General features: G+C 40.2%; 1 protein-coding gene across 3 annotated transcripts in view; it reads left to right on the top strand.

Moving 5' to 3' along the window:
* CWC27 (CWC27 spliceosome associated cyclophilin) overlaps positions 1-14,643 on the top strand; it is a 106,582-nt gene that overhangs the window by 78,204 nt on the left and 13,735 nt on the right. For all 3 annotated transcript variants that reach the window (XR_014503073.1, XM_083404109.1, XM_083404110.1), the window contains 2 exons: positions 4,264-4,373; positions 5,629-5,732. Coding sequence is in view for 2 of the 3 variants with exons in the window: in XM_083404109.1 (XP_083260235.1) it covers positions 4,264-4,373; positions 5,629-5,732 (214 nt within the window). In the remaining variant the exon portion in view is untranslated. The remainder of the gene's footprint in view (positions 1-4,263; positions 4,374-5,628; positions 5,733-14,643) is intronic.

Here is a 14,643-nt window from a genome sequence, read left to right as displayed (position 1 = left end):
CTACAACAAATACTTAAATAACTTGCCTTTTCCATATTCTGTTATTCATGTTTGTTTTTTCTTATTAGCATGATGAAATCGGTTTACAGTTCTTTTAAGAAAAGAAATGTGTTGTTCCTCAGTTGCAGTGATTTGTGGTTTCCTCAGCCAAAAAGACAGGACAAAACAAGAAAGCTGTCAATAGTTCCCATTAAACATAAGAGCAGCAGCTAGTTCTAACAGCTGGAGAGGCTGTGCCTGGGGCAGCATCATTCAACATCCTGTAGAGCTAGTCTTGGGCACTAAATAAAAGAGTAAAATAGATTAAGACAAAGGATTGCTGAAAGCTGCTGGAAACCTGAATCCAGTCTTGCCAGTGAAGGAGACGTTTGTCTCTTATCTTCTCACCAGTCGTTTGTATAATCTCTTGATCTTGTGCTAGTCTGAACCAAATGATCTCAAGCCTGATTCATTTAGATTACTTTTCAGCTTTGGTGAATGCATTGCACTAGTTTATTAAATTTGCATTTCTTTCCTAAATTTGCATTTCTTTCCTATGATCATTCATTCAAATAATTGAGCATACAGGCCCTCAAACTGCTTTCTTCATACATTTCCTATACTGTGGTACCTTGGTTGTCAAACTTACTCCATTCCGGGAGTCCATTTGACTGCCAGAACTGTTCAGAAACCAAGGCACGGCTTCTGATTGGATGCAGGAGCTTCCTGCACTCAGTCGGAAGCCACAGAAGCCACGTCGGATGTTCGGCTTCCAAAGAACATTCGAAAACTAGAACACTTACTTTTTGGCATTTGGGAGCCAAAACGTACGAGTACCAAGGCGTTCGAGAACCAAGATACGACTGTATACCCTTGATAAGCATATATCTTGGGAGTAGTAGTGGTATTGGCTAAATAAATCGTTTGAAATTTAAATTTCTTGTACCAACATTAGGCGGGGTTTGGGGGAGAGAGGACAGAGAAGAAGAGAGTTACAGTGAGGATGACCTGAGTTTGCTATCCAAACTAAAGCCATGAAGTCTACAGAACTAGGCTAAAGTTAGAAATACAGTGGTACCTCGGGTTAAGTACTTAATTCATTTTGGAGGTCTGTTCTTAACCTGAAGCACCACTTTAGCCAATGGGGCCTCCTGCCGCTGCCACCATTCAATTTCGGTTCTCATCCTGAAGCAAAGTTCTTAACCCGAGGTACTATTGCTATGTTAGCGGAGTCTGTAACCTGAAGCGTATGTAACCTGAGGTACCACAGTACCTCAGACAATTGGTCTATCAAGCTCGGATTTATCTATCCTGACTGGCGGTGGCTCTCAGAGATTTCAGGGGCCTTCTGTATGTAAAAGCAGATACTCTTCCACTGAACTTTGGGTCTTCCCCTAAAGTTGATAGGTGTCTGCATGTTTGCAAGAAAGAAAGTTTGCTTAATTGATTTTTGGCATTTATAACTTGCCTTTCTGAAATAAAATCAAGGCAGCTAAAGGCCAATTCCCCATGTTCTTTTCAGGCACTTACTTGGCATTTAAACCATCTCTTCCTAGAATGAGTAGTGTTAATAACGGATGAAAGGATTTGCACAGTTCCCTAATTCACCTTCCATACATAGGGAAGTCCATCAGTGCCTTGCTCACAGAGCGTTGTAGTGTAGTCCACTTCTATGAGCTCTTAAACGCACAAACAAGCAGATGAAAAGAATATATTAATCACCTCCAGACTCTCTTTCAACATTCAGATTGGGGTCTGCACCAAATGTTAATATACTAAGTAGTGTTAGTTGTATCACTATAAAAACTTCACCAGAAAACCAAACATTTTGTTTGTTAGTTAGCAACTCCTATTTCCTAGTCAGTAATTCCATTCCTGGAAGAAGAAAAACCTTACTTTGTTGCATACAATTCTGTTCACAAATATTCTACTCATACAAATCTACAAATAGTTATGTAAAGATTTTTGTTTTTTAAAAAAATTGTGTATGAAGTGGCTGGTAGGTTTTCAGCTTTAGTGAGTACTGTTTCTGGAATGTTCCAAAAACTGAAGGTATAGGCATCTTAAAAATTGATAAATTGCTTTTAATATGTTTTCATCAAATTTCACATAGCAGGGCAGGGGTTTCAGGAATCATTTTGGTTCCTGATTTGGGACCATAACTGCACTTTTAAGGAGTTTCACCAACAATTTCATGAATGGGGTTCTGTATTTATCTACATGAATACACTAAATTGTTAAATCTGAGTATTCAAGTTTGTTAAAGATGAATCAGAAACCCAAATTTGAACAAAATCAATCTTCAAATAAATAATGCTAGACCTTAAATACATTTTTATTAGATTATTGGTGTTCAGTTCTTTATAGAACAGGACTATGTTTACAATTATAACCTGAGAAAATTATTTTAGATAATGGTGTTGTTTTTAGCAGTGCCTTGCTGCAAAATATTTAAAAACAAAACTAATACAGAACACAGTAAAAACTTGATCCAAACCCTATATTTTTGCAACCTATCATATTTTTTGTACTATACAATGGGGCATAAAACTTCAGTATTATAAAGTGGAATACTTAAGCACCAGTTTGTAAACTCAGCCAAAACCCAAAAAGAACATGGATAGCATACTACTTTCCATGTAATCACTATTCCAACTCAAATAAATGTCAGAAGCAAAGAATATTCCATAGAGTTGCAGAGATACAACATAACAAGGATAGATTAACAAAGTTGGCCCAAAAGTCCATTTTTTCTAATGCTCATCCTTTATGTATGACAGTACTACAGTGGCATAGGATAAAAGGGAAATAGACCATTGTGGTTCACTTGAAGCTCTGGGAAGCTAATATTATCTGTTATGTAGCAGGCTTGTACCTGGCATAGGATATGAATTCTGAGAAACCAAAAATAATAATAAATTCAGTTTTGAAACAGAACATTTCAAAAATGCACTGATTTTGTCTGCTATCTTGATTCAAAATGGCGTTCAGTTGTACCCAAACTTAGATGAAAAACTGCTCCTTGAACTCAGGAACTATCATGCAGCATTTGGTTAACATATTTCCAAATGCATAGCAAAAACAAGCAAGCAAACCTTTCCAAAACAGATGCATGTCCTGTGCAGTGGCAGCGAGTTCAGACCATGCTTTCAGGACTTCCCATCCCCTCCTCCCCCGCCATAGTCCTAGACTTCACCACCAGGGACAGTCATAAAGGGCTGGTGGGGAGGCAAAGGCAACCTCAATACAAAACACATAGAAAATGCATTGAGTTAAATCCAGAATTAGTCATGCTTAGAGTAGACTCTTTGGAATCAATGGACCTACTACTCTAAGCATGATTAAACCCTTTGCTGCATGATGTACACCTGGCGTTCACATCTGAGACAATTTTTTGCCTGAAGTGAAGGACGATTTGCTTTGCCTTTCCACATATTAACACCTCAGATTGTAAGTAGTTTGCGTGAACTCCAGTGTACTGCCAGGTCCTATTTAAATCTTAACATATATGTGTCTTGTTCTGGTCAGGCGACACTGAAATTGTATTTTTCACAAATTGCATTTTTTCTTTTTTGATTATCAATTTTGTGTAGGATTTAACTAATGATTCTGCTTGTGCAAGGGGCTTTTCCTCCCACCCCACCCCAAAATTGGCTCATGGGAAGGGTAGGAGAATCCCCAGAACAGTGTGCAGGGGGAGATAGTGGGGATTGTTCTATCTAGGTAGACAAAAGGCTAGCCCTGATGGAACAATCACCTTAGAACAATGCTGAATTCTTTCATTGGGGGGAATATATTATTGTGAACCACCCTGAGATCTTGTGATGCAGAGCAGCATATAAATAAAACAAACAAACAAACAAACAAACAATATTATTCCAAATCCAAGTACAAAGTACTATTCTCAAATCTATTCCCATTTCTTCTGCGACATGAAAAGCTGATATAGAGTGATAAATAGTGTTAGCCAACTCAGAGTAGACCATAATTCACCATTCCTTTGACTTCAAATTGTTTTTAATCTGCCAAACTAAAACAGCAATCGTGTACTCACTTAGTGTACAAAACTCCTTGAACTAAATTGGTTTTACTTCTGACTAGACATGCAGTCAGTTAGTTTTCTCAGCAAATTGTGTTTTCTAATGAGTTCATATGTCAAATAGCTAACCAGACAGTATTCAGCACTAGAGGTGATTTATGTAGTCTTATTTCTCTCTCTTTCCCGGTGATGGCATCATAGTCATCCTTGGCTCAGTGCATGTTTTCATTGGTTTCTAAATGCAGATGACAAAGCTGCCCCAAACAGCATTGTTGCAGAATATCTGGAAGAAAAAAAGAAATATGAACAACTGAAACAGCAGCAGCCGAAGAAAGGACCTTCCCGTGAAGTTCAGGTAAATAATCGAAGATGATGAAACCAGCATGGTGTTTTATAAACTAATTCAGTTACCCTTTCATTATCTGAGTCAGTGCGCCTCTCAGTACTATCCGCTAGGAATCTGGTTAGCCACTGTGAGAACAGGATGCTGGGCCAGTGGACCTTTGGCTTCATCCAGCAGGACTTCCCTTCTGTTCTCAAAGTTTCCCTTTAATTTTGTTCATGTTGAATTGTGGTCTGAAAACTTAGCTTAATTTTACAATCTTCCAATAAATCAGTAGCCTTCAAGTGGTTTGGGGGTGGAAAGCTGGGATTCTGTGCAGTCCCGTGTAGAAGTTCTGCAGCTGTGTAGAGCAACACTGAGAGCTTTCTCAACTTTAGGAATCCAGAGCTTACAGGTGAGCAATCTGTCCTAAGGCCAGTAAGCTTCCCCCTCGACCACCCTTTCTCAGCCTTGGGTTCCTAGATGTTGTTTCACTACCAGTGTGCATCTAAACCACTGATAATGGTGCTTATCTGTTTTTATTTAATAAATTAATATGACATATATAACCTAGTTTAAGCAAATTTATTACATTATGAGAATCTAATGGTTCAAATTAAAACACACCAGATCACAATAAAATTAAATAGCCTCAGCCAGCAATAATATTAAAGCAGCACTCAGTCCATTAAGATCAGAGATCACAAAATAAAGCAGCACTGCAATAAAAGCAGCCTAACTAAAACACTTAAAATGATGGAAAGGTCTTTCCATGCAATTAAGTCTTTGATGCTGCTGATGATGGTAGGATATATTTTGTTAAATTTATTTGTAACTTACCAACGGGTGCATAATGGATGCAGTTATAAAGTACTGCAGAAATCTGATTTGCAGAGATATCTGCAAGACGACAAGCTGCTCCACTCCGTTCAATGGGAATGAGAAACATTTTCCAGCACAGAAGATAAGGCAGCTCTGCTTGCACAGAGATCTGTATTCCCATTGGAGTACTGGCAGGTTCACTGAAGCCTCATGAACTGGGGCACATGGAATTAAAGTGAGGCAGCTGAGTGGGCATACTTAGTGTCTTAACAAAACTAGATCTAGCTTGTTAGTAGTTCATTACATACATACGTAAATACTGCACACACAGTGCATTTGCTCAGCTGATTTCACAGTCCAAGTCATCACACCAATTGGATGCCTGCTCACTTCAAGTGTTAGCGTTATTAGGACTTAAAGGTGTGGTGAACTGAGCAAGTTTTCAGCAGTCTTGTTTTAATTCCAGACGCTGGCATTGCTGGACAGATTCAAATCAAAACTGAACCAAGCAATAGCGGAGACTCCTGAAGATGAAGTGTCTGAACCTGAAGTGGAGGATGATGAAGGATGGTAAGAAACTTTTTTGACTTGAAATGTTTGCTTAGGCGCAGCCTTTCTCAACCTGTGGGTCCCCAGATGTTGTTGAACTACAACTCCCCCATCACCCCTTGCTAGCAAGGCCAGAGCTCAAGGATGATGGGAGTTGTAGTCCAACAACATCTGGGGACCCACAGGTTGAGAACCGCTGGCTTAGGAGAAAATGTAATCAAATTGGCTACTCTAACACCAGTGGGTCTCCAGGGTCTCAAAAAGAGGATTTTATTTTTTTTACTATTATTCAACTTATACACCACCATTTACCCAGAGGTCTTGGGGCAGTTCACAACAAGAATTTCAAATCACCTGCTAACCGTAGACGCCAGGGATTGAACTGGAATCTACATGTGCTTAATTGCTGAACTATGATCCCCCTCCCCTTACTGTTTGACGTGGGTTTTCAGTCCTGCCATGGAGACAAGCTGTTCTTCCAATTCCAGTGTCACAGCAAATTCTGGTTAGCTTGAACCAGGAATTGAGGAAGGGAATTTACATGTACAAACAAGGTAAAGAGTACATTGCCTCGGTAATGGATTGGATGAGAGCCAATAAACTGAAGCTCAAGCCAGATAAGACAGAGGCACTGTTAGTGGGTGGTTCCCTAGGCTAGATGGGTGGAAGATTTCCTGCTCTTGAGGGGGTTGTACTCCCTCTTAGAGGAGCACGTACATAGCTTGGGGGTGTTCCACAGAGTGCCTTCTGCCAGCTTTGGTGGGTGGTCCAGATATGCCCCTATCTGGACAGGGATAGCCTAACTTCTGTGGCCTATATTCTGGTAACCTCTAGGTTGAAGACAGTTCAGAAACTTCAGCTGGTGCAAAATGCAACAACCAGGCAAAAACATTCCTGTTTATCAAGGCCTATTGGCTATTAAATAAACTATGCTTGTGAAAGTGTGGGGGAGATGACTGTTATTATGCTTATGTTAGCATTAGGCTTTCTGTTAGTATGCTTTTTACTATGTTTTTATTAGTAAAACATATTATGCTCAAACTGAGTTGGTGTTACATGTGAACCAAGCAAGAGAGCTGTTCCTACCATTGGAAAGTCACAACTCCTTGTTTCATAAAAGCTAAAATTACAAGACTGAGTATATAACTAATAACGTATTCCTCATCATAATGTTCTGTAACGTTCAAAATGTCTGTTTGCTAGTTTAATAGGCTGCAATTTGTGCTAACAAGATTCCCCCCAATCCTATTTAAAAGTCAAAAGAAAATAGTGCTAAATATTTATTGGAAGATGAAACATGTAGGTGATGCTGGAGACATAAGGCCTTGAGCTGACACATTAAGAATAACAAGTCTTGCTTCTCCATACACCTCATGTGTAAAGGACACAGACTTCCTCCAAGTTCTAAAAGCGCTGCTTGCCAAAGGATGCCTACATTTGTTGCTGGCAAGCAGGGGAAATGAGAAAACGTAATGTAAATAGGTATGGAACTAGATGTTCCGAGCAACTTGTATCTATTTCTGCTAAATGCTTGAGTTATAGCATATTTTTGAGATGGCATTAAGGAGGAGAGGCCTTTGGATAAACTGCTTGCAGCTACTGTGGAAATCTTCACTGTGTTTGCGTTTTCTGCTCTTAAGGATCCTGGGTCATATAGCAGACTTAATCTCATGTTCTGTATTTATTTTGTGACGATGATGAAGGAAGGAAGGGGAAATCACCTAGTTGCTTGTTGCTGAACCAACTTTTTTTTTTTTTTTGCATGAAATTGTACAATCAAGTTTGATCTGCAGTGATCTCCAGCTTTTAATGTCCTTTTTTTACAAACAAGGTTTTCAAATGCTTAAAATGAAAGTAACAAGCAGGGAATTTGAGGGAAGAGGAAATTCGTCAGCAGTCATTATATGAACAGATAATGTTTGCACACCTATGGTGCATTTGAACCACGGATCTTTTGTTCTTCCCTTTTAAAGTTCTGCCATTCACTATACACATCACTTGCTAAACTTCAGGTGCTGAAGGCAGACTTTGTTTCCTCAGTAAAACACATGGCTGCTGCTGCTGTTTCTTCTGGAAATACCTAGAACAGCAGCATGGCTAGTTAGCTAAACTTTTGATTAACAGTTAATATTACAATCCTGAGTTATAAACTATTCTGGAAACAGAAATAGTATTTTCTTTCTTGGACATCCTGCCTTAGTTATAAAGTTGTATCTTCAGGTTGGGCCAGGGCAGTTAATATGTAAAGACCATGGTTATTTTTCAGGAATATAACCCTAGAACATTTGTAATAGTTTAGGACCTCTTCATATGATACTTGGACACCAGGAATTCAGTGTTGATTTCCAGTGCTATTTTTCTAGAAAAAGAGGGGCCAGAACTCACCATGAATGCCTCCCTTGTTCTCATATAATAGCAATGGCACCTACCTGAGAGCGAGTTCTGGCTGGAAAAAAGCTCTGTAGGTTTCCATGGTGTAGTATGGATTTAATGATCCATAACTTCTCTGGATCAGTTGCCATACATCTTCCTCTAGACTAGAAGACCCACATGTTCCCTCTGTGCTTGCTGTCTTCTCCCATAAGATGAAAGTTTTGAAGTTAGGTTTTGAGGGTTCCTAACACACACGTCTCCACTCACGTACAGCAATTCCTTCTCTTTGTCCAAACCAGGAAACGAATTGTTTAGGCATATCTTGGAAACCAAGATCAACTATGATATCCTATGCTGGTTTGCAGGTCAAGCACATTCATAGTTTTGGCAGGCCAGGAAAGGAAGGGATTCAGAGGGGTAGGATGGACGAAAGACTTGAGGATTGTTGTTCAACTGAAGGCTCATTCGTGTAGCACCAAATCAGGGCTAGCCTGTATCAGCCCACAGCCAGACATAAACCACAACAATAATATATATAAATTGCAACAGCAGAAACCATTCTTCAGCTTCATGCTTGACTACTTTGGAGTGGGCGGCTTGTAGATGTTGACATTCAGAATCTCAATAACCTTAAGACTATAAAAAGTGCAAAGAATCTCATGGTTGGGGGATTAGTTTGGAGGGCAAAAAATATTTTTGGACTTGGACCCGTCTCCCCCACCCCACCCTTTTCAGTGCCTTTAAGAAGATTGGGGGGCTGGATCCAATTGTGGCAACTTTGAAGGAATTTTTAGTGCTGACTTCCAACCCACCCCTCATAATACAGCAGTGTGCTTGAGATGATTTATTATAAATATTGTGTGAGTGCGCATGCATGTGGGATATGCATAAATTATATGATTCCTAGACCATTTTATAGGTTACGGTTGCTGCTTTTATGGAAAGTGAAAGCCAGCCAGTATGCCGTGCACCACTGTCAGGGTGTGTTATCTGAAGTAAAATGATTGCCTGTAAGACATTCTTATGTGTCCACATGAGTGGCCACACATTGAGGTATAATTTTCATTTTCTGTCAAGATAGAAGCCATTACCAATTTGTTATATTTTCTTTTATTTGGCAATCTCTCCCCTCTCTGCATTTTTGGCTGAATTGCCCTGTTGGCATGGAACACAGTAGACGTTTGGGTACTTTTCAGAAGTATTTTACTTCTCTGTGCAAAAACATTTTTAAAAAATTACAACTCTACTGTAAACAGTGTGTGTATGGTGCTTGATAATTACAACCAGACTTTACTGTTTTACAAGGCATTTGGGGAAGTGTTGTTAAAAGATCTAAGGCGTGCTTGATAGTATAGAGTTTTGTTCTAAAGTTCAGAAACTCTTGTTGGGACATATCTCTGTCGTCTGAAGCTCAGCAGCAGCTCTGCAGCCATCATTCTCTTCCCTCCACAAACCCGGGATGTAGAACGTAAAGTGCATATAAAGCGCAGGTCGTAAACGCTGACGGGGCATTTGCAGGGTTGTTGATGGAGCCTCGTGCAAAGCTTCGCAGACCCCTTCTGCAGGACTAACCTAGTTTTGGCATGGAAATCGCAGTTGCCGCTTTTACTCATCTTTTCTTGGCAGCTGCTTAAGTTGAGGTGTTCAGTGCTGATAAATTTGACACTCAACTATTTTCATGACCATTATTAACGAGGTGCTTTTGACTTGCCTTTGGATTTTTCTTTCAAAGCTTCCATCTCTTTTCTTTTCTTTTCTTAACGTGTCCCTGGGGATAAAGTAAGGACAGTCACTCAGTTTCCCAAAGAGCTTCCAATGGGGGTGCCCACAAGATTCAGTTTCATTGGTTCCTGAACAGCGTGTTTCATGAGTTTGATGAATAAATGCAGGTCGAAAAGCATTGCAGGCTCACATATGTTTCACAGGTAGTGGTGGTGCTGGCAGATGTGCATAAATGCCGAGACAGAGAGAGTGCAAGAGCAAACGCCTGCAGCTAGAGTCTGGCTCAGTGTTCAGAGCCCCTCATTGAGTTCTGTAGAACAAAGCAAGCAGGATGGAATCCAAGATGCATTTGTCCTATTCTTCGTCCCAGATACTGGAGTCACCATGCACAGAAGCACAGATTTAGCCTCCATCCCAATAGTGTCCACAAGCACACATTACTGGATTCTACCCATTCATATTGGGTAAAGTACTATACAGTGGTACCTCAGGTTGACATACACTTCAGGTTACATACACTTCAGGTTACAGACTCCGCTAACCCAGAAATAGTATCTCAGGTTAAGAACTTTGCTTCAGGATGAGAACAGAAATTGTGCTCCGGCAGCGCAACAGCCGCGGGAGGCCCAATTAGCTAAAGTGGTACCTCAGGTTAAGAACAGTTTCAGGTTAAGAACGGACCTCCAGAACGAATTAAGTACTTAACCCGAGGTACCACTGTACTGCACTTAGGGACGGTGTTACAATCCATCATCCTTGCTATCAAGTGACTCTGCCTCCATCAATAGGGACGTCATATCTATCACAAAGACTTAAAGGAAAATGTTTATTTCCCTATTGTTTGGACTTACAGCCTGCCCTTCACCAAATGGTCCCAATCTGGGTTATAGAAAGATCACAGTTAAATTAAGTACAATGTACGATAGGGTTACTAAAATAAAATTAAAAATCACAAAACAACCAGTATCAGAGTAATAGAAGAGGAGAGCAGTAATGCACAGCAGTGCAGAAGGAGGAAAGATATCAATTCAAACAAAAGCCTAGGTAAAGAAGTGCATCTTGATGATGCCAGCTGCACCTCACAGGGGAGGTAATCCCATAACATGGAGGCCACTACAGAGAAGACCCTGCCATATGTCACCACCACTCAGACCATTGTGTCTCTCCTCTACTCCCACAGATCTCTCTCTCTCTCTCCACACAAACACACCACCAGTCATAATGACAGCTGTGGTTCCTGCATTGCAAGGGGTCGGACTAGATTGGGGTTGGGCCCCTTCAAACGCTACAGTTCTATGATCTCACTGGTAGTGTGTTACTAACAGTGTTGCATATGTTTAGCCTAGATGAATAAATAGAAAGAAACTGGAAATTCTATTGACACCTAGAGTATAAAAATTCAGACACAGCAAACTCCAGACGAGAGACAAAAAACTTAACAGTGATTATCTATGTAGGCATAGGGTGAAAAATCTAGTTCTGCAAATGACACATGGAAAATAATATCTCATAATGTGCATTGAACAAAAACACGCTACTCTTTCCACCTAGGATCCATTGCATAAGGAGGGCTGAGTTTCCTAAGGTGTTTCAATACATCCTTCTTGCCTTCTTGTAAAGAAATATATATATATAATGCACACCGTTTGTGAATATCGACTTTCCTTCTTTCTCCATTTTGAGGAGAGAGTACAGCTTTCATCCAGCACAGTCTTGGTCCAATTTGACAATTTAATGCAATGGACTTAGTTCTTGTCTGCTAGGTGGTTAAATATTTTTGATGATGGGGCTTAATTTTCTGTTTAAATCCAGATTAAGTTGGTTTGGGTGACTGTTATATAAACATATTCCACTCTGGAAGTGATTACTCCAGCCATTTCAAAAGCATGCACAACCTGAGTTAATATTTGAAGCAAGATAGTTAAATGCATTCCCTGGCTGGTCTTCGAGTTTGTAGCATCAGGCTGTTCAATGTCTGCATTCCAAACTTAGATGTGCTTGAGTTTTCAATGCTTCCTAAAGCATTTACATGCTAAGGACCTTTCTTCTGGCTTGAATAAAAATTTCCAAGGGCTCATAAATGTTATAATAATTACAAGTTAAACTTTGTATGAAAAGTCAGATTAAGAATTTATTTCCAGCTCTGACAAAATCTTGGAGATGGGGTGACAACCTAAGATCTTAATTCCCCACTAAGGCATCAAAACATGAGTCATAAACAGTGCAACAAAATAGATGGCTCCATTACATGAGCAAATAATAAAACAGACCCCATGCATACTGAGCTGAATTCCTTGGAAGAACAGGACATAAGCATAACAAGTTACAATGAGTCATAGGATACCAAGAGTTTATCACAAGCATGCAAGCATTTGGGTCCTTGAGAGTTTGGTAGCCCAAAGAGATGTCTTTACCCTGTCATCCAACATTAAGAAGAAGACCCTTTATTATACGGCTCACAAATGCAATTGGCTTGGGTCACTGTTGTGACCAACTGAGGTCCCACAATTTTTGCATATTTTGTCTTTTCCTTAGTCCAGACATGGAGAACCAGCAGCCCTCCAGATGCTGTTAGATTCCAAATCTCCTCAGCCCCTGCTCAGGGGCTGGTGGGAGTCATAGACCAACAACATATGGAGGGCTACAAGTTCTCCATTCCAGTTTTAATCCTCTTGTGGCTAGTTGGCTGATACCAGAAGGACATACCTTCCAACTTTTTCCAACACAAAACTGGGATGCACATCTTCCCGGACGCTCTCGGGTGTGTTATTCGACCTGTACCTCACTCTTGCCCCGAAAAAGTGCTTTTAGGAGGCGAGATCTCATGCGGCCCTGAAAAAGTGCTTTATCGGGACAAGAGCACAGTGTGAGAGGGTGCAAGGTCACGGCACACAAAATGGCCGCCAAGATCTTGCACAAGAAAATGGGATGTCCCAGGCCCAGTTTGACCCCTTCTATGGGACCCTGTGAGTTACCTCTTTGGCCCTTTTATCAGCTCATGTGGGACCAACATGGATAGCTGGCCCTGATGAATACTTGAGGTTCCCTGCAGTCATTTAATTTTATCCTGATTCTAAATTTTAAGCTATATTTTAATCAATTGTTCGATTGTATTTTAATGTATTTGATGTTAGTCACCCTGAGCCCATTCCTGGCTGGGGAGGGCAGGGTATAAATAAAAACTTACTTACTTACTTTTTCTGGGGTTCTTGGAAGGTGTGAAAGGTTGGAGCTGGGGCCTAATGGTTCTGTTCAACTGGATTATGCCGTAGCATTATCTAAATATGAGGATAATGGTGCTGACCTTCCTCATAGAGTGGTTGTAAGGATTGCTGGAATGATATATGGAAATCCCAATGCACTCTCAAAAGGCCCTATGTAATTGCTAATAACCTGGGCCAGATTCAAGCGAGTATGTGCACTAGAGGGAGCCAGCACATTGAGTCCCACTAGTGCGATGTCTCTTTCCCACATCTTCTCTCATGCCCTTCACAAATTGGTTGGGGGGGGGGAGCGGGTCTGAAGAACCGCCAGAACAGCATGCAGTGGGCAAGCAGATGGAACAATCAAAATGCAGGGCTCCCTTTTGCCCTTGCAGTTACCTCAAAGCTACACTTCACCATAGCAAGAGATCTGTAATGGTGAACAAACTGTCCCTTGGGCACCTTGACCTCACATTTTATCATTAAGGAAAAATTCACCGTCTCTTGAGACACTTCAAGGTTCCTTGGAACATCATTTTTGCAACACGCTTATCTGAAGAACAGGCTTGACTCTGATTTCTGTATTTTAGCCCAGCTCTAAAGGCCATTTTTCCAGTCTAGGCAATTGGTGTTTCTTAGAGAGAGTATAGAGTAAGAGGCAAAACTAGGTATAAATCAAATTGCTCTGCCAGTAATTTTTCTACAAAGTTACATTTCCATGTGCACACGTTAGTGATTGATGAAACTGATTAATACACTTTATTTGAATTTCATCATGGATAAAAATCTAACCATTATTTACTAGTATAATTAAGCTTTTCTCTCCCCACCCCCCTTCCCTTCTTTCCTATAGACTAAACATAGCCGGTTCCTTCGTCCTTGCCTCATAAGTCTGGCATTCAATTTTTTTTTGCCTTCTTAGTTGCTTTCTGAACATTTTTCCAGTTTGTCAATCATCCACTAAAAGCACTATTCCTAAAGCCTGGACTTGCTGATAAGTCAGAACAGTCTAACTACTTCATTCATATTTATTATTATGTTGCTCTGTCCAGGCATAATTTTCATTATTATTATTTGGTTGATTTAAAATATTTTTTTTATACCACCCTTCATCATATCAGATGCCTGGGTCATGTACAGCATAAAACAAATAAAAACATGTGTTAAAACAAGAAAACAGCAAGACTAACTCTTGCTCAGTTAAATTAATAACATATATTAAAATGCCTTGGTTAAATGAAAATGTTTTTTCTGACACCTAAATGATAATAGGCATTCTGTTGGAGAGGTCATTCCATAACTCAGACACCACTGGCAAGGAAGTCCTTTTAGATCAGTAGTCTTCAGCCTTTTCAGACTTGCGACCCACCTTTAGCCCAAACATTCATTTGGGGACACTTAAAAAAAAATATATATATAAAATTGTCATGTGTTTTTTATGGTGGTTGAGCTCCAGTTGTGTCCCATGGTAGATCAGGCTGCAGCCCGGTAGTGCATCTCAACCCATTTGCTGGAGACCAATGTTTAGATGATTTTTCTATCTCGGATGGAAGACGTACATGGAGAAGGGCCTCAGAAGAAAGTCTTGAAGAACAGGCAGAGTGAAATATGAGTAGGTGCTCCTTCCAATAGAG

The sequence above is a fragment of the Podarcis tiliguerta genome (genome assembly GCF_965153285.1).
Source record: "Podarcis tiliguerta genome assembly, chromosome: 11".
Taxonomy (NCBI): domain Eukaryota; kingdom Metazoa; phylum Chordata; class Lepidosauria; order Squamata; family Lacertidae; genus Podarcis; species Podarcis tiliguerta.
This window is presented reverse-complemented; position numbering and strand designations above follow the sequence as displayed.